The sequence below is a fragment of the Salmo trutta genome, chromosome 1 (assembly GCF_901001165.1).
Source record: "Salmo trutta chromosome 1, fSalTru1.1, whole genome shotgun sequence".
Classification (NCBI taxonomy): domain Eukaryota; kingdom Metazoa; phylum Chordata; class Actinopteri; order Salmoniformes; family Salmonidae; genus Salmo; species Salmo trutta.
The window spans coordinates 19,755,720-19,778,159 of NC_042957.1; the positions used below are offsets into that span (position 1 = coordinate 19,755,720).

Here is a 22,440-nt window from a genome sequence, read left to right on the forward strand (position 1 = left end):
AGTTGCAATCTACTGCAGAGATAGCCTGCAGAGTTCTGTCATACTATCCAGGTCTGTGCTCAAACAATTAGAGCTTCTACTTTTAAAAATCCACCTTTCCAGAAACAAGTCTCTCACCGTTGCCGCTTGTTATAGACCCCCCTCGGCCCCCAGTTGTGCCCTGGACACCATATGTGAATTGATCGCCCCCCATCTATCTTCAGAGCTTGTGCTGCTAGGTGATCTAAACTGGGACATGCTTAACACCCCAGCCATCCTACAATCTAAGCTTGATGCCCTCAATCTCACACAAACCAGGTACAACCCTAAATCTGTAACCATGGGCGCCCTCTTAGATATCATCCTGACCAACCTGCCCTCTAAATACACTTCTGCTGTCTTCAACCAGGATCTCAGTGATCACAGCCTCATTGCCTGCGTGCGTACTGGGTCCGCGGTAAAACGACCACCCCTCATCAATGTCAAACGCTCCCTAAAACTCTTCAGCAAGCAGGCCTTGCTAATCGACCTGGCCTGGGTATCCTGGAAGGATATTGACCTCATCCCGTCAGTAGAGGATGCCTGGTTGCTCTTCAAAAGTGCTTTCCTCTCCATCTTAATAAGCATTCCCCATTAACAAATGTAGAACTAAGAACAGATATAGCCCTTGGTTCACCCCAGACTTGACTGCCCTTGACTAGCACAAAAACATCCTGTGGCGTTCTGCATTAACATCAAATAGCCCCACCGATATTCAGAGAAGTCAGGAACCAATATACTCAGTCATTTAGGAAAGGCTAGCTTTATCAAACAGAAATGTGCTTCCTGTAGCACTAATTCCAAAAAGTTTTGGGAAACTGTAAAGTCCTAGGAGAATAAGAGCACCTCCTCCCAGCTGCCCACTGCACTGAGGATAGGAAACACTGTCACCACCGATAAATCTACGATAATCGATCATTTAAATAAGCATTTTTCCACGGCTGGCCATGCTTTCCACCTGGCTAGACAGTCTGGACCCTCTCTTTCTAAATGTATCTGCAGAAATTGTTGCTACCCCTATTACTAGCCTAATCAACCTCTCTTTCGTATCATCTGAGATCCCCAAAGATTGGAAAGCTGCCGTGGTCATCCTCCTCTTCAAAGGGGGAGACACTCTAGACCCAAACTGTTACAGACCTATGTCAATTCTGCCCTGCCTTTCTAAAATCTTTGAAAGCCAAGTTAATAAACACATCACCGACCATTTCGAATCCCACCGTACCTTCTCCACTATGCAATCTGGTTTCCGAGCTGGACATGGGTACACCTCAGCCACACTCAAGGTCCTAAGAGATATCATAACAGCCATCGATAAAAGACAGTACTGTGCAGCCGTCTTCATCGACCTGGCCAAGGCTTTCGACTCTGTCAATCACTGCATTCTTATCGACAGACTCAATAGCATTGGCTTCTCAAATGAAAGCCTTGCCCGGTTCACCAACTACTTCTCAGACAGAGTTCAGTGTGTCAAATCGGAGGGCCTGTTGTCCGGACCTCTGGCAGTCTCTATGGGTGTGCCACAGGGTTCAATTCTCGGGCTGACTATTTTCTCTGCATATATCAATGATGTCGCTCTTGCTGCTGGTGATTCTCTGATCCACCTCTACACAGACGACATTCTTCATTCTGTATACATCTGGCCCTTCTTTGGACACTGTGCTAACAAACCTCCAAACGAGCTTCAATGCCATACAACACTCCATCCGTGGCCTCCAACTGCTTTTAAATGCTAGTAAAACTAAGTGCATGCTCTTCAACTGATTGCTGCCCACACCCTCCCGCCCGATTAGCATCACTACTCTGGACGGTTCTGACCTAGAATATGCGGACAACTACAAATACCTAGGTGTCTGGTTAGACTGTAAACTCTCCTTCCAGAGTCACATTAAATATCTCCAATCCAAAATTAAATCTAGAATTGGCTTCCTATTTCACAACAAAGCCTCCTTCACTCATGCCGCCAAACATAACCTCGTAAAACTGACTATCCTACCGATCCTTGACTTCGGCGATGTAATTTACAAAATAGCCCCCAACACTCTACTCAGCAAACTGGATGTAGTCTATCACAGTGCCATCCGTTTTATCACCAAAGCCCCATATACTACCTACCACTGTGACCTGTATGCACTCGTTGGCTGGCCCTCACTACATATCCGTCGCCAAACCCACAGGCTCCAGGTCATCTATAAGTAAAGACCCGCCTTATCTCAGCTCACTGGTCACCATAGCGACACCCACCCATACCACACACTCCAGCAGGTGTATTGCACTGGTCATCCCCAAAGCCAACACTTCCTTTGTCCGCCTTTCCTTCCAGTTCTCTGCTGCCAATGACTGGAACGAATTGCAAAAATCACTGAAGCTGGAGACTTATATCTCCCTATGTAACTTTAAGCATCAGCTGTCTGAGCAGCTTACCGATCACTGTACCTGTACACAGCCAATCTGTAAATAGCACACCCGACTACCTCATCTCCATATTATTACCCTCTTGCTCTTTTGCACCCTAGTATTTCTTCTTGCACATCATCATCTGCACATGTATCACTCCAGTATTAATGCTAAATTGTAATTATTTTCGCCTCTAGGGCCTATTTATTGCCTACCTCCCTACTCTTCTACATTTGCACACACTGTACATAGATTTTTCTATTTTTCTTTTCTTTTGTGTTATTGACTGTACGTTTGTTTATGTGTAACACTGTGTTGTTGTTTTTGTCGCACTGCTTTGCTTTATCTTGGCCAGGTCGCAGTTGTAAATGAGAACTTGTTCTCAACTGGCCTACCTGGTTAAATAAAATAAAATTCTCTTGAAAAAAAGATTTAAAAAAATAAAACATAACAATAGCTTTACTGAAGGAGAATTCACCACAGCCACTAGATGGCAGCGTGGCATGTAAAATAGCCTCACTAAAGTTAGAGCTCATGAAGTCTCCTACCTGCTCTTTCCAAGCAACACATTCATGACTAATTTAACCTTTTTCTGGGTCAAAGGACTGAAGTTCCAAAAATCTCTTCTGTTTATCTCTGAGGGAACAAGTTTGCAGCGAGCAGTCAACAGGTTGTGCCACTCCCAAGGCTTATTTAGTGTACCCTCTGACAGCCTAGATACCAGGCCAAAACCCATACTGTATTGTGATATGTGATAATGTGAATGCTCATATGGTATGAATGCCACACACACACACACACACACACACACACACACACACACACACACACACACACACACACACACACACACACACACACACACACACACACACACACACACATACACACACACATACACACAATGTCCCAGAGCCAAAGCCATGTCTTAGAGCTCTGGCCTAGCCTGTGGGATGCTTGCCTCACTGGATGAGCTCAGACCCTCCTAAACACACCCTACCCTCCACCTAGAGTCCAATCCTGGGCCTGAGACCAGAGTGTGGACAGCTCCAAAAACTTCTCAGCTGTGTGTGTGTGACGTCTGACTGTGTGTATGTGTGTGTCACACATCTGTTTGTGTGAGAGAGCTGGGTGTCTACTTTGTAACCAACAGAAACATGTCCACACACACACACACACACACACACACACACACACACACACACACACACACACACGTAAAGCCCATAATGAGAGCAGAACAACAATGGGGAGAATTCAGTCAACTAGGATCAAGCGTTTTTATTCAATGAAACTTGAAATCTTTGTGAATTATAGGTTTGAACGCCTGTATATTTGTGTGTGGGTGTGTGTGGATGTGTGTACCTGTTCAGACAGTGAGCTGCTGTACTTCTTGGACATGCGTTTTCTCATGGTCTCTTTGACAGACTTGACCTTCTTCCCCAGAGAGATACGAGACGTGTTGGGAGACTTGACTACCTCCCGGTATACAGCCTCTGGATCCTTACTCTGAGAGAAGGAAGGAGGGAGAGAGAGGGAGAGTGGAAAGAGAAAACAGAGACAGAAAGAAATAGAGAAAGAATGTGTTTGAGTCCACTTCTCTAAGCATTGCGCCCCCTCAACCCTGAGTCATCAGCAATGTGGTAGTACTTACATTGGGCTCGGAGCCGGCACTGACCACATGGAGTGACCTGTTGGACAGGTCAAACCCTCCAAAACTACATGTCCTCTGTTAAAGGGAGAGGAAGGAGAGTCAGAGAGAGAGTCAGAGAGAGAGGGAGTCAGAGAGAGAAAGAGAGAGTCAGAGAGGGAAAGAGAGAGAGGTAGGAAAGATTTTGAACGAGAGAGTTAAAATAAATTAGAATCTATTCAAATGACATCAACTCTCATCCATGCCCAGTAAGAGTCAAATCACAATGATTCATGCTTGGCGGAGTCATAATGGCAGCAGGTTGATTCAGGGCTGTATGCTATATATGGGTTTGTGAGCGTTACCGTCTGTCTGTACATGTATGTCATGGTATGGCCTCATATGGGACGGGCAACAGAAGTGACGTGATGTGAAACTCAAATGCATTTCTGTTTATTACATAATGTACATTAGTTATTGTGTTATCAAATTTAAACGAGGTGTTTGATCATCCACGGAGAATTGAATGGGAGTCACTGTTATTCTGCAAGTTTATGTTACTTTAATGGGAATTAAATGAAATCATTTGGTTAGATGTGGTCACGCTGAAATATAACAAACTATGGCCCAACCCAACCATTCCCTTGGGTTTAATTACGATGGTAGGTTCTCTGGAAACACAAACATTGAGATATTAATACTTTTACACTGGGTTAGGTTATAGAAAGGGGAGGATTGGGGGGAGGTTAGGAGAGGTAAATTCTCACAGAAAATATAATGTATCAGACTGAGGGATATACAGGGGGTTATCTAGATTATCTCTCCATTTGATAAAGATAGAACCAGCCATGAGAGTATGAGGAAGTTATTGCGGAGGAGAATGATAGGTTGTTTTATAATTGAACTAGCTTTGACCTCCAGGCCTCTCTTTGGGTTAGAATTGTACTAAGAAGCAAGAGCACTGATGCATACACACCCCATATATAGTATCTCAGGTAGGGAAGCGTTACTGATTAAATCGGCTCTTCCCGTTACAGGGCATTCCTAATTTACTCTAGCAGTTTCCGACAACAGTCCCAGGTTTCCTTTCATCCTTGAGATGACTTGATTTATGGTATGTGTGAGACCACCGTTTCTATCGTGTCCATATCCGCAGTTCCAAAGTGTGGTGAAGAGAAGCAATTGAGAAGGCGTCCAAAAAGAAGTCTACAGATGGAGCGATGCTGTTGGATATATTCAATGGAATGGTCATGCACTCAGAAAACCATCTTCCACATGACAGTAAAAAAAAAAAGAGAGAAAGAAAATTCCACTACATCTGTAACCATGCCGACGGAGGCACGATCAAAAAGATAAAACCCCAAAAAAGAGAACTGAACGGATGAATAAAAATGTCTATGGATGAAGAACCACATCCAATGATTGACAAGTAAAAGCCAGTATTCAGGCTTCTTCAAGGCTGCAGAATATCTCTGTTTAACTTCACTGTGTCGATCTAAATTCTCTTACAGTAGGATTCCTACTATCAACACTAAAACTTCCATGCTAGATTTGTATTGACTTGTGATTAAACTTTCACACACTGACCAAACCTTATCATAACATCTGTCTCAATGACATGTGGAGGCTTGTTTGGCCTGGCCAGCCCAGACCATCTAGCTGGGCTTATGGCCACTGTCACAGTCCCAGATCTCTTTCATTTTCTTTCACACTGAGCTGGAAAAGAGATCACTCTGTTCCCCTTCTACTGAACCCAGACACACAGAAGAGAGAGAAGCTAAGAGGAGGGAGGGATAGAAAAGGATGGAGAAAGCTAGAAAGAAGAAAGGAGAGAGAAGGTGTCTGTCAGCCCCTGAGCAGTGACCCAACACAACTTTGTCTCTGTCTCTTCCACAATCGTGTCTCTGTCTCTTCAGTCTGTTCTGACTCAGCAGACTCCCTACAGGGTTTTGGCTGGGTGACATTTTCAAATGCCAGTTATACATCCTCTGCTGTTACACTGGTATCCACTGTTAACCTCCTAAGTGTAACATCCCATTACTATTTCATATCACATTAAAACGAACTGTGACGCCAAAAGCTTTCCTATTTAAAGATTGTGTAATGTTCTGTTTCTTTATGGGGGTCTCTGCTAAACTACCCTTTCTAAATATTCTTGCTGGATTAAAGCAGAGAAGAAGGAAACATCCTCAGGGTTACTCTGCAGCCTTGGAGTTAGCCTTGGTCCTCCTGGCCAGGCGGAGGCGCTGCCTAGCCCGCCCCTGCCCTGCTGTACAGTAGAACTCACAGACTTCTGCTGGATGCGTAAGAGCACGCGCTTGGTGCAGCGGTCCACGCTGGCCACCCACTTCCTGTCCGCCTCCCTGTCCTCCTCCAACAGGCAGCGGCGCTCGGCACGGCTGAGGGTGACGGGCCGGACCAGCTGGGCCCAGTTGAGGTGGCCGTAGAGGCTGCGCTCCACCACGTACGTGATGTTCAGTTCGCTCACCGCCGTCCGGCCGCGGAGCCTGCGAGGGGGGAATGCCCAGCCCCCACACCCCCCTCCACCCAGCGTACCACCCTTAGCCTTGGCCAGATCACAGCGGGCGGGGGGCGAAGGGGAGGAACAGGAGGAGGGCACCCCTGGTGTTTTGGCGCAGTTCCGGGAGCGCTGGTAGAGCAGGTGTTTGGTGGAGTAGGCGTAATTGGGGTCAGGCTTCCTGAGCCAGCTGGTGGGGTGACGGGCGGGTTTGGGGCTACCCTGGGAGACGTCATCGAGGGCAACAAGGAGGCGGGGCTGGGGGTGTGGTTTGGGGCGTGGCCGGGTGAGGCCGTAGAAACCGTAGAGTGTGTCATTACTTACCCCATGGGAGAGAGAGGTCAGGGCTTTCCGCATCTCGCCCTCCGTCATGGAGTGTGACACCTTCTCTTCGGCCTCGGCACCACAGCCGTCCAGCTCCGAGAAAGAGGATCCACTACCTCCCACCCCGACGGCTCCCAAACCCTCAGGCCCAGCAGGGAGTCTCCTGGGAGGCCGGATGAGGCCGTGGGTGCTGCTGGACTTAGAGAAGGCCTTGACCAGCTTGTGTCCGGACCAGGTAGTGTCCAGGCTGCTGGAGGAAGGGGAGGTGGTCAAGCTGTCTGTGTCCCCATCCAGAGAGAGCTGGTCCTGGGTCAGGGAGGACATGGAGGCATCCTGGGGCAGGCTGGACTTCTTCAGGACCCCTGTGTACAGGGCTGTGTTGTCCTCACAGGTAGGAGATGCCTCCATGCTCAGAGAATCTTCAGGGAGGAGAGGAACATCACATCATTTATCCATTACAGAGTAACCTCAAAAAGAGCAAAAACACTTCTATCCCATTCACATTTCCACTGAATGTTTACAAATTGCTGCGTGATAACGGAATTTCTGTTACGGGATTTCTGTTACGAGATTTCTGAATATACAGTTTGAGTTAGTATGGTGTCCATACTAACTCAAACTGTGTATTCAGAAATCCCTATGGACATGTGCTGTACCTTCGGAGCCGTGTTTCTTGCCCTCTTCCACCTTAATGAGTTTCTTCCTGACGCGGCGGGTAGAGTTGACCAGCTTGTGGAGCCGTTTGAACTTCATTGAGTCCTCTGTCTGCTCATCATCAGACTGCTCCCGAGACTGAGAGGGAGAGAGGGGACGTCACAGGAAGTCCAAGACACACTGTTGTACAGGGACCCCCAGAACCCTAGCCATAACCCAGTGACCCATATCCACACACGAGGGATACTAGCCTACAAATCTATTAAGTGTTCAGCTGCTCTTTTCCAACCTTTATGAAACAACATTGTGGTGTAGGTGTCATTCACTCAAGTCTTGGGGAAACTCACAACCCCATTCATTGACACACGTAAAGCACACCGTTTTGGACGTAGGGTCACATGTTAGGGGTTGGCGACAGTTATGGTGCACATTTTAGGATGGACGTAGTTAGTGATATGAGAGTATGGAGGGAGAGTTGGGGGGTTGGGGGAACATATATAGTACTGTAGGACACATTGTAGGGCACATTGTAGGGCACATTGTAGGACACATTGTTGTACATTTGCATTGCATGACATTTAATATTAAAAACATATTCAGGTCACATGAAAAAATGAGCCAAAACAACAAAAACTCTGAACCAGAGAGGACGATGAGGAGGTGCCACAGATATTCACCCCAGATATTTACCCCAGATATTCACCCCAGATATTCACCACAGATATTCACCCCAGATATTCACCCCAGATATTCACCACAGATATTCACCCCAGATATTCACCCCAGATATTCACCCCAGATATTCACCCCAGATATTCACCCCATATATTCACCACAGATATTCACCACAGATATTCACCCCAGATATTCACCCCAGATATTCACCACAGATATTCACCACAGATATTCACCACAGATATTCACCACAGATATTCACCACAGATATTCAGGGAGCTTGGTATGTGTGGTGTGTGTCTCTAGATCAGGCTCTAGACTGAGAGCTGCCTGTTGGAATGAGCCTGGAGCTGTTTATTACCCAATAGACACTAAATGGAGGCTCCGTGGCATTGTGCTGAGGTACACAGAGCTCCATTATGAGGGTGTGTGTGTGTGTGTGTGTGTGTGTGTGTGTGGACTGTGGAGAGAGGAGGGAAGTTCAATTGGGCATTACGACGGCATTAAAAATCTCTACAGTGGAGCAGAAACAGAGGGAACAATGATGTCACCAAATGCTTCATTAATATGATGATGATGGTGCCGGAAGAGACACCTGCCGTTTTACAGTCTCCTAACCAAGTGTGCTATTGTGTGTGTTTTTCACACTTATTTTGTACATAATATTTCTGCCACCGTCTCTTATGACCGAAAATAACTAACGGATATCAGGACAGCGATTACTCACCTCGTACTGGACAAAGATTTTTTCATTAACGAGTCGGATGCAAAGGATTTACTTCAGACACCCGACAAGGCCCACATCCCCGTCATTGACATGAAGAAGAGACGGAGATATCGGGGGACGTAGGTCGGGTGCCTTGTAAGGATCCCCCTCTACCATCAGTCCTATTAGCCAACGCACAATCAATGGATAACAAAATGGATGAGCGCCGATCAAGGCTATCCTACCAATATGACATTAAAAACTGTAATATCTTATGTTTCACTGAGTCGTGGCTGAATGACGACATGGATAATATACAGTTGGCTGGGTTTTCTGTCCATCGGAATGATTAGAACAGCTGCCTCCGGTAAGACAAGGGGTGACGGTCTGTGTCTATTTGTAAATAACAGCAGTAAATAACAGCAGGTGCGTGCTCAGTCCCCTCCTGTACTCCCTGTTCACACGTGACTGCATACCCAGGCACGACTCCAACACCATCATCAAGTTTGCTGATGACACAACAGTGGCCTGATCACCAACAACGATGATACAGCCTATAGGGAGGAGGTCAGAGACCTGGCCGCGTGATGCCAGGACAACAACCTCTGCCTCAACGTGATCAAGACAAAGGAGATGATTGTGGACTACAGGAAAAGGAGGAGCGAGTACGCCCCCATTCTCATCGACGGGGCTGCAGTGGAGCAGGTTGAGAGCTTCAAGTTCCTTGGTGTCCACATCACCAACAAACATCATGGTCCAGACACACCAAGACAGTTGTGAAGAGGGCACGACAAAGCCTCAGGAGACTGAAAAGATTTGGCATGGGTCCTCAGATCCTCAAAAGGTTCTACAGCTGCACCATCAAGAGCATCCTGACTGGTTGCATCACTGCCTGGTATGGCAACTGCTTGGCCTCCGACCGCAAGGCACTACAGAGGGTAGTGCGTACGGCCCAGTACATCACTGGGGCCAAGCTTCCTGCCATCCAGGACCTCTATACCAGGTGGTGTCAGAGGAAGGACCTAAAAATGTCTCCAGCCACCCAAGTCATAGACGGTTCTCTCTGCAACCGCACTGCAAGCGGTACCGGAGCGCCAAGTCTAGGTCCAAAAGGATTCTTAACAGCTTCTACCCCCAAGCCATAAGACTCCTGAACAGTTAATCAAATGGCTACCTGGACTATTTGCATTGTCCCCACCCCACCCCCCATTTTTACACTGCTGCTACTCTCTGTTTATTAACCATGCATAGTCATTTTACCTCTACCTACATGTACATATTACCTCAATTACCTCGACTAACCTGTGACTCTGTTCCGGTATACCCTGTATATAGCCTCGCTGCTGTTATTTTATTGTTGCTCCTTATTTATATATTTTTTACTTCAGTTTATTTTAGTAAATACTTTAATACTTTTTTTCCCTTAAAACGGCATTGTTGGTTAAGGGCTTGTAAGTAAATATTTCACTGTAAGGTCTACACCTGTTGTATTCGGCACATGTGACAAATAAAATTTGATTTGATTTAACTCACACAAACACGCACGCACACACACGCACACGCACACACACACACAGAGAGAGAAAACCATCAGAAACTATTCTGACCATCGTATGTGAGCAGGTGTCGTATAGGCACCATGTGATGTGATGAGATGAGTTTGTCACAGAGCTAGTTTGGCTGAGCTGCAGTCATTCTGGGGAAAATTCCTAATTTGTTGTTTTCTCCTCTGGTTTCCACAGCAACATTGGGTTGGGTCTGGTCACAGACAGCTGGTCCACTGTTAGAGCCAGGGCACACAAGTGCACACACACACACAAGTGCACACAAGCACACAAAAAAAATCCCCCAGCGTGTGAGAGAGCTTGAGTTAGTGCTCAGGCGAGTCTGACTGGGCTGTGTATATTAGGCCTGGAGAGACGCTCCTCTTAGCTTCCCCAACCTCCTCATGTGAAACATTATGGCCTTGTATTACATCTGTAACCTAACAACATGACAGCTGCTGGCATAGAGTCTAGGGATACACACACACACACACACACACACACACACACACACACACACACACACACACACACACACACATACACACACACACAGCAGAGGTTAACAGCTGAGGGAGGGATGGCTTTAACAGCTGGCTCTAGAAGACACCTTTCATAGGGCCACGAGGGCACACCAGGTACCTAGTTGACACCAGGACCTCGACATTCCCCTGGACTCCAGTCACTTCAGACTTCTCAGTCAGAAATGATGGCTTTCTGCACCATGGGAGCTCCGTGACCTGCGCATTACCCATAAATCACTCTGGCGTCCCATCAGAGCCCTCTTCCCACCACTAGTCTCAGGGGTGCGTGCTCCACACTCCATTCCTCTGTCGACAGCAGAACCAGACGAGGCCGGGGTCGAACCCTCTCATTTTGTTTTTGACAACTTCTCAGCTTGTAAACCCCAGAACGCCTCCCCCCTCACCCCTGGACCCCTTAAACCCACTGTCCTCCCTCTACCCTAACCACACACATCTGGCTGGAATACTCTTCTGCTCGTTTCCACCGCTCCAGAGGACATTACAGAGTTGTGTCTTCAGAGACTGTGCTGTAATAAGAGGTCTCTGTGTGTGTGTGTGTGTGTGTGTGTGTGTGTGTGTGTGTGTGTGTGTGTGTGTGTGTGTGTGTGCCCGCTGCAGTTTGGAACCAGACCTGACTGAATCCTCCTACAACAAGGCTCATTACTGAGGTACATATAGGACATTACTGGAGTGTGTATGTTATTATTCTGAGTTATTCATTATTGCGGTGGGTGTTGGTGTTGAAGTGTGCGTATTGTTGCAGAGTCAGAGTCAGCCATTCTCAGGCAAGACAGTCCCGGAGGACAGCAGGGGGCGAAAGCGAGGCAGAATAGATTTGATCATACAGAAGAGAAAGCAGTGCTTCAAAGAGTGGTCAAGGAAGACAGTTGAATGAAATGCATAATGTTGTGTTGTTTGTATTAGTCAATCTCTGCAGCAGTGCGTCGCAGATAAATACATTTAGGGGAAACGCTGCTCTGGTAGAGTAGGGTCATTAAGAAGAACGCAAGAAAGACACCTCTGCCGCAATATAGTCTGGGGGTGGGGGGGGGCTGACAATGACATAGTCCCTTAGACGCAGCCCTGAGGGACACCAACGTCTGGAACACGACGCAATCAGAACTCAACCAGTGGAGTAAAGATGCTGCGGTCAGAGACCCCTCATTGGAACAATGTCAACTCACACACACACACACACACACACCATGCACACACACACCATCATTATGAGCTTTGAGAAATCATGGCGTGGTCGAGCATACATGGTGCACACACAAACTAAAACAGATCTAAAACGCCCAGTAAAAACTGGTTCAAACCGAAAGCAGATCCCTGCCTCACAAAAATACAGAAAAAACATTGAAATGTAATTGAGCATGCTAAGCAGTTGAGTGTGACTTGTTACTCACCGCTTTAGGCATTTAGGACAGCAGACTTGTGCTTTTACCATTCCCAGGTCAGTGTAAAAAGCATGCATCACCATGCATCAGGCTGGCCCTGTCCCATCTAGTCCCAGGTTAGTCACACTGCACACGGCATATCCAGAGAGAGACACGCACAGTCACACAGCATACACACTCACAGCATTGACACACACTCACTCTGACACACTCCCTGCAGCTCGTTGGCAAAGGCAGCTCTGCAGAATGAAAGCGATGGGAGAGTGAGAGCGAGCAGGCTGCTGGTGCTATTGAGCAGCAGCAGAGAGAAAAGGCATGTTGTGCCTGGAGGAGAGAGAAGAACAATCCCAGCGTTTGAGCCTCTGACCCTGCCTTGGCCCCCACATCTCTAATGGCCAGCCCTGGAATGTGGGCGCTCTCTCTCTCTCTGCTCCGGGGGGGATGAGAGAGATGGAGAGACAGAGAGTGAGAGAACGATTGGAGAGGGAGCAGGGCAAGAGGACGGATATTTGGACAGAGCGACCACAGAGCTACACAGACGCACACACAAAGAAACACACAGACACACATAGCCATTTGAAAGATGGGGGGGTGACCTAATTCCATTTGAAGGTGGCGGACATTACCCCCGGCACACACCCCCAGGCCCAAAAGAGGGAAGATATTTCCTAAACGGATTCATTTTAAACTGGTGTTTTATCAAGCAGAGCCCCTCCTCCTCATGCTGCGTTTCAGAGGCCTGAGGGGAGTGAGAGCTCTTTGTCCTCCCTCACTTCCTCTCTTCCTCCCTCCCTCCGGTGGCGCGTACAAACAGTCCTGAAGACAGGCCGAGTGTTCCTCCGAACAATACACCTCCAGTCATCCCCCTATCCTCTCTCCCTCCGTCTATCGGACATCCCATCCATCAATCCAGTTGGACAGGAAGCAGGCCTGTGGCAGCCGAGGGCATAGAGAGGGTTAACAGGGAGATTAGCCTGCTAGGGCCCTGTCTGTCTGCAGCTCCACATCAAAGGGCAGGCAGAGCCAGACTGTACAGCAGGCAGGCCAGACTCAGACCCGGGGCTGGCTCTCTGCATAATGCCTTACAACAGGCCTTTCTCATTGAAGGAATCCATTTATTACTAGAAAGGAATAGTCTCAAGGAAAACTTTGTTTGCATGTGAAAACTGTTTGAAAGCCTGACAGAATTCTGTCCAGAATGTACACAGATCCACATAATAAAGCCAGACTGTATACAGCAGGCAGCTTGGTGTAGAGGTCTTCACGGATCTACCCGAACCTGATCCCCCTTGGATCCCGCTCGGTGGCACGGGCCTCGGATCTGTGTGACAATATGTGAAATACCGACCGGATCCGATTAAAAAAAAAAACTTACATGACTGTCTGGGCATCCCCTTTCATCAATATGTCAAAATCCTTGTGACAAAATGACATATTCGCTTCATGAAAACCAGCCAGTGCACACTGCAGACGCGTGACACGGGGTGAAATAGGCTATAGGCCTAGCTGGGAGAGGAAGAGGACGCAGCGGAAACAAATGATAGCCTAGGCCAGGGTCATTGATCTGTTTAGGCTTGGCCTATTTACAAGGGTATTTTATTATTTTATTAACAGTTAACTTATGTTGAATGACTCGAGTCAAGTGTGATACAGTATTTGTGTCACGGCTTCCGCCGAAGTCGGCTCCTCTCCTTGTTCGGGCGGCGGTCGACGTCACCGGCTTTCTAGCCATCGCCGCTCCATTTTTCATGTATCCATTTGTTTTGTCTTGTTCCCTGCACACCTGCTTTTCATTCACCAATCAATCTAACATGTATTTATTCCTCTGTTCCCCATCATGTCTTTGTGAAAGATTGTTTGTGTTACGTGTTATTTGTTGACGCGCCAGACTGGTTTGTTTTTTTCCTTGGTATTTCACGAAGATGTTTATTGTTAAACATAATTCTTGTGACTGTTTTGCGCGTTTTGCACTTTTGCCTCAATAAAGTGTGCGCCTGTTCACAAATCTCTTGCTCTCCTGCACCTGACTTCGCTCCCAGTACGCACACACTTGACAATTTGCCAGCATAAAGATGAGTGACTCTCTAGTTTCGTGGCTTTTGTTCAAAATAAACAAGTTATACTGCAGAGTTACCGACACATTCTTTCTGATCGTCTAATAAATAGCCATTTTAGACCAAGTTAATCTGCTTGTGTGTGTGTGTGTGTGTGTGTGTGTTTGTGTATGTGTGTGTGTGTGTGTGTTTGTGTATGTGTGTGTGTGGGTATGTGTGTATGTGCGGTAGACTGATAAACCTGTCTGCAGAAAATATTGTAGCCTAATATTGAAAGGCTGCTGATTTATTGATTGCGTAATGCATGGATAAGTATAAGAAATATCAAGACAACTTCTCTCTTCAATGATGAATCTTTAATTAACTCTTTGGATGGTAGTCCTACACAGCTGTGGAGTGGATGACTTTTCTATCAAACCCACATTGTAATGTTGAACTAGGCTAGTTTGTAATGTTGAAATAGGCTAGTTTGTAATGTTAAAAAAGCGAACGATTCACTGCTCTCAGTCTGGCACGTGATGATCATGCCCCCAAAAATCAAATATTTGGTCAAGAGAAATTAGGAAAATATTTTGGAAAACCTCATAATGTTCTCCGTCTAACTATAGGGATTGTCACGTCCTGACCCTAGTAAGATGTAATTTTCTATAGTAGAGTAGGTCAGGGCGTGACAGGGGGTGTTTTGTGTTTTTCTATGTTTTCTATTTCTATGTTTAAGTTCTAGTTTTTCTATTTCTATGTTGTTGTTTTTTGGGTTGATCTCCAATTGGAGGCAGCTGGTCCTCGTTACCTCTGATTGGAGATCATATTTAAGTAGGGGTTTTTCTTCCTGGGTTTTGTGGGTGATTATATTTTGAGTAGTGTTTGTTTCTCTCTTCGTCACGGTTTGTTGTTTTTGTAAATTCAGTTATTTTGTGTATTGCAAAAGTTTCACGGCTTTAATAAAATGTGGAACTAACCCACGCTGCACTTTGGTCCGATCCTTTAGACAGCCGTGACAGGGATGTCATTATGAAAATACTATCCTGTACACCACAAATATTTTAGATACAACCGAAAATGCACAGACAAGTCAAAACAATTTTGCTGGCTTACGTTTTTAATCTTTTGGATCCATTTGGGTTGGATAAAGACCTGACCCAATATTGAATCTGATTCTCTCTCAACTCGGACATGTTTTGGGTCGGATCTGGTTTACCTTGGATCCGGATCGGATATAGATTTTAAAGCGAAATGACCGGATCCTGTTGGGGTCGGGAAGGAATTTCACGGATCCAATTCAGTTCGGATCTCAATTTCGGGATCCGAGAAGACCTCTAGCTTGGTGTCAAGGCTGTGGTGCCACCATGCTAGAGCAGACGTCTTCAGATCAAAAGACACAGTCAGCTAATTAATATGGAATAAGAAGTGCCGCATGCTAGACAATACAGATGTCAAGGCTACCGATCATTCAGAGGGAAGGGAGCGTTGAGCCCCGGCTATTAGCAACTGGGTTTCCACGGCAACACATATGTGCATAGAAATGTTTGGGCATTCAGTTGGTGTTTTTGTGGTGGGTGTCGAGACCCACAGGAAGATGTGGGTCTGTAAGTTTGTATGTCCCCCCACACACACACACACACACAGTCCTCCATTCAGCCTGTCAGCCCACATGTCCTTCCCCTGTGATCTCTCTTATACACACACACATAGCCTACAGCAGCGCAAGGCTAAACCCAAGAGGAAAACAGAGCTTGCTTTGACCCAGCAGGACAGAAGCGTTTGATTTGAACCATCATCAGTACAGTACGACTGGTCCCCATCCAAAATAACCACTCACATCCGTCCTGAGGATTCATGCAACAACATGCAATATCATCCCAGTGAGGCTGTGTTCTGTGACCTGTCACTAAACCCCATGGTCTGGAAGGACACTTCAGGACTGGGAGGTCCAGGGCATGCTCTCTACTGACCACAGCTGGTCATCTGGACAGATACTTTCAGCATTGACTTAAAGGGACATTTTACTCAAAAACAATATTTTGGTATTTGTTTCATTAGTCCACTGTTGATACAGTCCCAAAATGTTTTGCATGTCAGCAGTCAAGTAGTCAAGATAATGGACTTAAGAAGAAAGGTGTCTCCAGCCAAATCATCATATGATGCAAAACACATCATGATGATGGAGGCATTTTTCTTAGCAGTCCAATATCTTGACTGCTGACATGCAAAACACCAAACACCAAAAGATCGTTTTTGAGTGATATTCCCCTTTAAGATGGAAGAAGGGGGAAAAGTTACAGGGTGGAATCAGGACTGGGGCTGGATGGAAATCAGTTCTTAGTTCAGAGTTCATCTTTAAGGACGACATTAAAGTTTTCTATAACCTTCATTATTCATTTTCCCTCTTCACTGCAGAATCCAGGGAGGGGATGCATGCACTGATCAACCCAATCCCAGTCTTACAGGCTCATAGTCTGCACTACACACAGAGTTGGGTGTCAACATACGCGGGATGCTGGGGTATGCCATTAGTTAATATCCAGGTTAGTTAGGGAAGGGACGTCACTGCCAATGATCTCATACATGTGTCCTCACACACACAAATACCCACTCCAAGGTAACACACACACACACAGACATAATTCCAACATGAAACAAAACAAAGACGGCTGCTCCTCTGTGGGGCTTTGATCCTGAGGTGTTTGGGGTCACGGGGTGAGAGGTGAAAGGTCAGTACTTACTTTGCAGTTTGAGGACTGGTTTAGATTGGGAGTGGATCCATCAGTCCACTCTGCAGTGTCAGTACTGCTGGACTGTCTGCTATGGTTCTCATACTCCTTCAGCTATAGGAGAACAAGAGTTTAGAGAGAGCAGGGGATAATGGCCCACTCTCACTATAGAAACAGCTACCCCTCCACACACACACCCAAACCAACACCAAGACACAATGTAGAGACAAACGTAGAACACACACACACACACACACAGGTCACAGGCCAACATAAATGAGGTCCACCGAAACAAATACAAGACAACACAACTGTTTACAAAGGCTGCTCATTGATTCCAGAGTCTGATTGGTTTGTTGAGTGTCAATCACAGTGGAGGAGAGTAAAAGTCAGACCAGCACCCAATAACACACCAGAGATACAGGAAGAGCTGGAGGAGAATCAACGTCTGCCTTGTGGAGAGAGATCTACAGTAATTCTACAGGACTGCAATTACCCACGTCATTCTCTCCTTTACAGTGGGAGAGGGAGGATGAGAGGAGGAAGAAGAGAGGAAGAGAACAGACAACAGCAGAACAGCGGGATAGAGAGTAAGAGATGAGAAAAAGGGAAGATGAATTTGACAAACAACCAGATGAACATAGACAGAGAAAGGAGAGAAGAAGAGACAAGAGGGACCACTGAATGCCACTCCAGCCACCACATCCACCCAGAGGACAAATCCAGAATGCATCACTCTAACCGCCCACCAGGGGGGGCTACTGAGCTAACATGTCCAGCTATCCCTACAGTATGAACAGGACCACCCCCCCAGGTGGCAGGGGTCATTGGCCAGGGTCTGGGGCGGCGTGAGTGTGTTTGTGTGTAAAAAAGGGCAATGCAAGGTTATTATAAAAGCCAAATGAATGATTAGTAAGAGTAAGTCGTTTTAGTAAAAGCTGGATATGGAGCTTGGTGGATGAAGCAGGAGAGAGGGCAGATTTGGAGCCGGGCGAGCCCACGATGCAGTGATGGAGCTGGAGCTTGGGGTCAGCTTGAGGGTGGGGTGGAGGTCCTCTCCAGGGCCTGGGTGGGGGTCTGTCTGTCTGCCCCAGGAGCAGCCTGGAGAGGAGAGGGAGAGTGGGGAGGGGGTATAGGGTGGGTAAGGGGGTTCCTACCCGAGCTAATGCCTCTTCCACAGTGATCATTTTCTCCTTCACCATCATCATCAGCTGGATGCGCTCTTCATCACTCATGGTGATCTCACTGGCCACGTAGCCTATGTCCTCTCCTAGACAAAGGTCAGAGAAAGTCAATGGTCAGGGCTAAAGTCAGAGAATTATAAAACAGCTGGGGCATAACATAGGGTATTATGGAATAACATGAAAAATGGGCCAAAAATAAGTAATTATCAGATAATAAATATGATATTAGAATTGAACAATGTAATTTCCATTAAAATAACACTGTATAACAAAATGTAATAATGTCATACCTTTTGACGTCTGCTGCATGACTCCCTTCTGAGACGTCTTGCGGAAATTCTGCCAGAAGGATTTGTTGTTCTTCTTATTGTCCCATTTACCTAGGAGGAACAGAGAGAGAGAGAGATCCAGTCAGACAACACTACGACACACACTCACAGACACCCAGACACATCAGAAGGACCCAGTGTTTAAGAGAGAGCATTATCTGGTTTGTAAATAAGGAAATGTTTAGAATTCAATTTTACTTGATTTATTCACTACCGGTAATTAAAATAGAATTGACCCCAACCCTGCTGGATAGCTAGAAACAGTAACAGAAAACAGAAGTATTTTTTGTTAAAGGTTGATTGCTACTAACCTCCAGAGCCATCTTCAGAGTTGGACTTGTGCAGAGACATCCTGGAAAGTACGACGGTGACAGAGAGGAGAGAGAGGGTTAACATCAGAATAATAGATCCTCCTTTCTTCTCAGCATCACACACCCTTACTTCTCTAGCACAGAGACGTCTAAACACTGGGGACTTCCAGTCAACCCTGTCCCTCTGAGATGGAACATATGCTGTTGTTTTGACGCGATACTGCTGATGTCTCGTTTCTGGGTTTTTACTCTGGCTGCTGTTCAATGTCTTCACCACTAGAGGACAGTGGTGGAGCTCTACAGACACACACAGGCTGGCTCCTGAGGAGCGCAGGGCAGAGATACCTTTGGAAGAGAGGAATGTGGGGATGAGAGGAGAAGAGGGTAGGGGTTGTAAGAGAGGAGTGGATGAGAGGAGAAGAGGAGAAGAAGGAGGACAGGGCTGATGGGAAGATGGGGAAAGAGTGGATGAAGAAGGGAAGGGGAGGGGCAAAGGAGATGGTAGAAGAGAAAAGGAGAAAATAGGGAAGAAGAGAAGAGCAGAGAGAGAGAAAACCACAGGGCAGACTCAGCCTGTTTCTGTTTCCACTTCCCTCCTTGGGAGACAGAGACAGAGAGAGAGAGAGAGAGAGAGAGAGAGAGAAGGGTAGACACAGGAAAACCTGGCTCCCTGTAGAGGAAAGGCTGTGCAACCACTGCACAACAGCAGAACCTGAGACGGAGCTGCATTTCCTGACAAAATGTCAAAAATATAAAACAATTAGAGAGTGTCATTTCCCCAAATGTGAAACCCTTATTCAAGGTTTCAAAGACCTCTCTGATGAGGATAGGCTACCCGTCCTGTTGGGGGAGGACGCAGAGAGCTGTGGGTTGGCAGCGCACTACATTGCTGCCTGCCATAAGTTGAGGGACAGTGTCTGACAGACCAATAAACCTGCACATGTCCTCAACTGTATGATTATTGTTATTGTTGAATGTATGGTTATATTGACCGTTGGTTATTGTTGTTACTGTTGTCCCGTTGACAATTTTTGATTCTCATTTTTATATTGTAAATATCCAAAGTAAGCTTTGGCAATATGTACATTGTTACGTCATGCCAATAAAGCGAATTGAATTGAATTGAAATTGAGAGAGAGAGAGAGAGAGAGAGAGAGAGAGAGAGAGAGAGAGAGAGAGAGAGAGAGAGAGAGAGAGAGAGAGAGAGAGAGAGACAGAGAGAGAGAGAGACACAGAGAGAGAGAGAGAGAGAGAGAGAGAGAGAGAGAGAGATGGGGAAAGAGTTAAGAGAGCGTGGAAAGTTACTGGAGTGAGGAGGAGTAAGAATGCGAGAGTCTCAAAACTTCACTTTAATTTGACAACCTGATTCTCACTGCCCTCAAAAGCAAGAACTTACAACGTTGAATAAGAAGACCCTAAAAGCTTCTCTAGAGTTCTATCAAACCATATAAATAGTACAATTCTTTACATTGACAAATGTTATCCCAAGTAGTTCCAGTCTTGGGCTGATGTTTGAGTGCTGTTTTCTCCTATTCTCTGTTTATCCTCTTCCATTCCCTCTTACAGGACGGCGCCCAACACAGAACACATGTTCACTGTGGCGAACTCTTTCTCTTGTTATGGAAGAAAGGGACACCACATGAATGGATCTATTTCAGTCTGTTTTCCAGAGAGGACTAAGACATGATTAACTCATTTGTTCTCTTCAGAGCCCAGGAAAAAACTGAAATGTTTGAGAGAGAGTGATTGGCACCATTTAAATGTATTAGTGGTATAATGATAGTATTATATGTTTATTAAAGTATTTTGTGTTCACCAGTATATGTGCGTCTATGGCAGTGTGTGTCTATAGCAGTGTGTGTCTATGGCAGTGTGTGTCTATGGCAGTGTATAACTATGGCAGTGTGTGTCTATGGCAGTGTGTAACTATGGCAGTGTGTAACTATGGCAGTGTGTGTCTATGGCAGTGTGTAACTATGGCAGTGTGTGTCTATGGCAGTGTGTAACTATGGCAGTGTGTGTCTATGGCAGTGTGTGTCTATGGCATTGTGTGTCTATGGCAGTGTGTGTCTATGGCATTGTGTGTCTATGGCAGTGTGTGTCTATGGCAGTGTGTGTCTATGGCAGTGTGTGTCTATGGCAGTGTGTGTCTATGGCAGTGTGTAACTATGGCAGTGTGTGTCTATGGCAGTGTGTGTCTATGGCAGTGTGTGTCTATGGCAGTGTGTGTCTATAGCAGTGTGTGTCTATGGCAGTGTGTGTCTATGGCAGTGGACAGTCTGTGGCAGTGCATTGTCTGTCAGTGCTCCCTGCTCTGTGGGAGTTATGGTTAAACACATGAATCATGCAGGGGGAGTCAGAGAGGACAGCTTGTCCAGTAGTAGAGGCCCACAGAGACACATTACATCTGTCTTCATCAGGCATCCAGTGACCCACACACACCCCTCCTGAGAGAGATAAACTCAGGCCCTGGCCTCCATGCTAAACACATCACACACACAGACACACGCACGCACATACACACACACGCTGATGCATGCAGAGAGGTAGAGACAGGTGGTTGTCAGTTCAGTGAGGGTGGAGGCATTGTGTGTGTGTCTGTGGCAGGAACAAAACAAGCTCGACGGGTCTCCCCTCCTCTTTGTGAGTGTGTGTGTGTATAGTAGACGTGACGGCCTTCTGGGCTCTATGGGAAAGTTTAGGGCCATTTAAAGCCTGGCTGCCATGGCAACATAATGAGATGCTAATGGTGGTCTGTATGCTTGCCCCCTCCTCTCCTTCCCCTCATCTATCTCTCTACCCCCCTCTTTCTCTTCCTCTCTCTATTCTCTCTATCTCCGGGTTAGGCCCCAGTGGGCCCCAACTGATGCTAATAGAACTCCCTCAACAGAAGATCTTTCTCCTGTAACCTAGCCCCCTGCTCCATGCTCTATAAATTACCACACACACACACACACACACACACACACACACACACACACACACACACACACACACACACACACACACACACACACACACACACACACACACACACACACACACACACACACACACACACACACACACACACACACACACACACACGTTACTAGAGTCTGTCAGTCAGACCATTGTGTGCTGAAGCTACTTAACTGGTTTAGGCTAAATCTCGGCATGCTTCTTTATTTCCTACATTTCTCCTGCCTGGTTGCACTTTTTTCTGCTTTAGCCAACTTTCTTGTTGTAAGTTAGTACAGGGAGGCAGACCTGTTGTAGCCCTTTCCTGCAGTCAATGACCCAAAGTGCCCTCTTTGACCTCATGGGTGGAATGTTATTAATATTTGTCATCATTTCATCATTAATAACGATTTAAAAAATTTAACCGAGGAAAATCCGGTGTTTCCATGTCAAACAGTTTTGTTATATTTCAGTCTTCTGTTATAAAGTGTAATATTGGGATGCAAACTCAAAAAATGTTAAGC

At 46.4% G+C, this 22,440-nt stretch overlaps 1 protein-coding gene across 6 annotated transcripts in view; it reads right to left on the bottom strand.

Moving 5' to 3' along the window:
• The window catches only part of LOC115177877 (SAM and SH3 domain-containing protein 1), a 331,417-nt gene that overhangs the window by 21,270 nt on the left and 287,707 nt on the right, over positions 1 to 22,440 (bottom strand). For 5 of the 6 annotated variants that reach the window (XM_029738905.1, XM_029739113.1, XM_029739037.1 and 2 more), the window contains 8 exons: positions 18,977 to 19,017; positions 18,627 to 18,716; positions 18,310 to 18,422; positions 17,165 to 17,266; positions 7,541 to 7,676; positions 6,885 to 7,303; positions 4,067 to 4,141; positions 3,778 to 3,921 (listed from right to left, as the gene is read on the bottom strand). In XM_029738905.1, coding sequence (XP_029594765.1) covers positions 3,778 to 3,921; positions 4,067 to 4,141; positions 6,885 to 7,303; positions 7,541 to 7,676; positions 17,165 to 17,266; positions 18,310 to 18,422; positions 18,627 to 18,716; positions 18,977 to 19,017 — 1,120 coding nt within the window. The remainder of the gene's footprint in view (positions 1 to 3,777; positions 3,922 to 4,066; positions 4,142 to 6,884; positions 7,304 to 7,540; positions 7,677 to 17,164; positions 17,267 to 18,309; positions 18,423 to 18,626; positions 18,717 to 18,976; positions 19,018 to 22,440) is intronic. The other variant, XM_029738976.1, reaches the window with a different exon arrangement.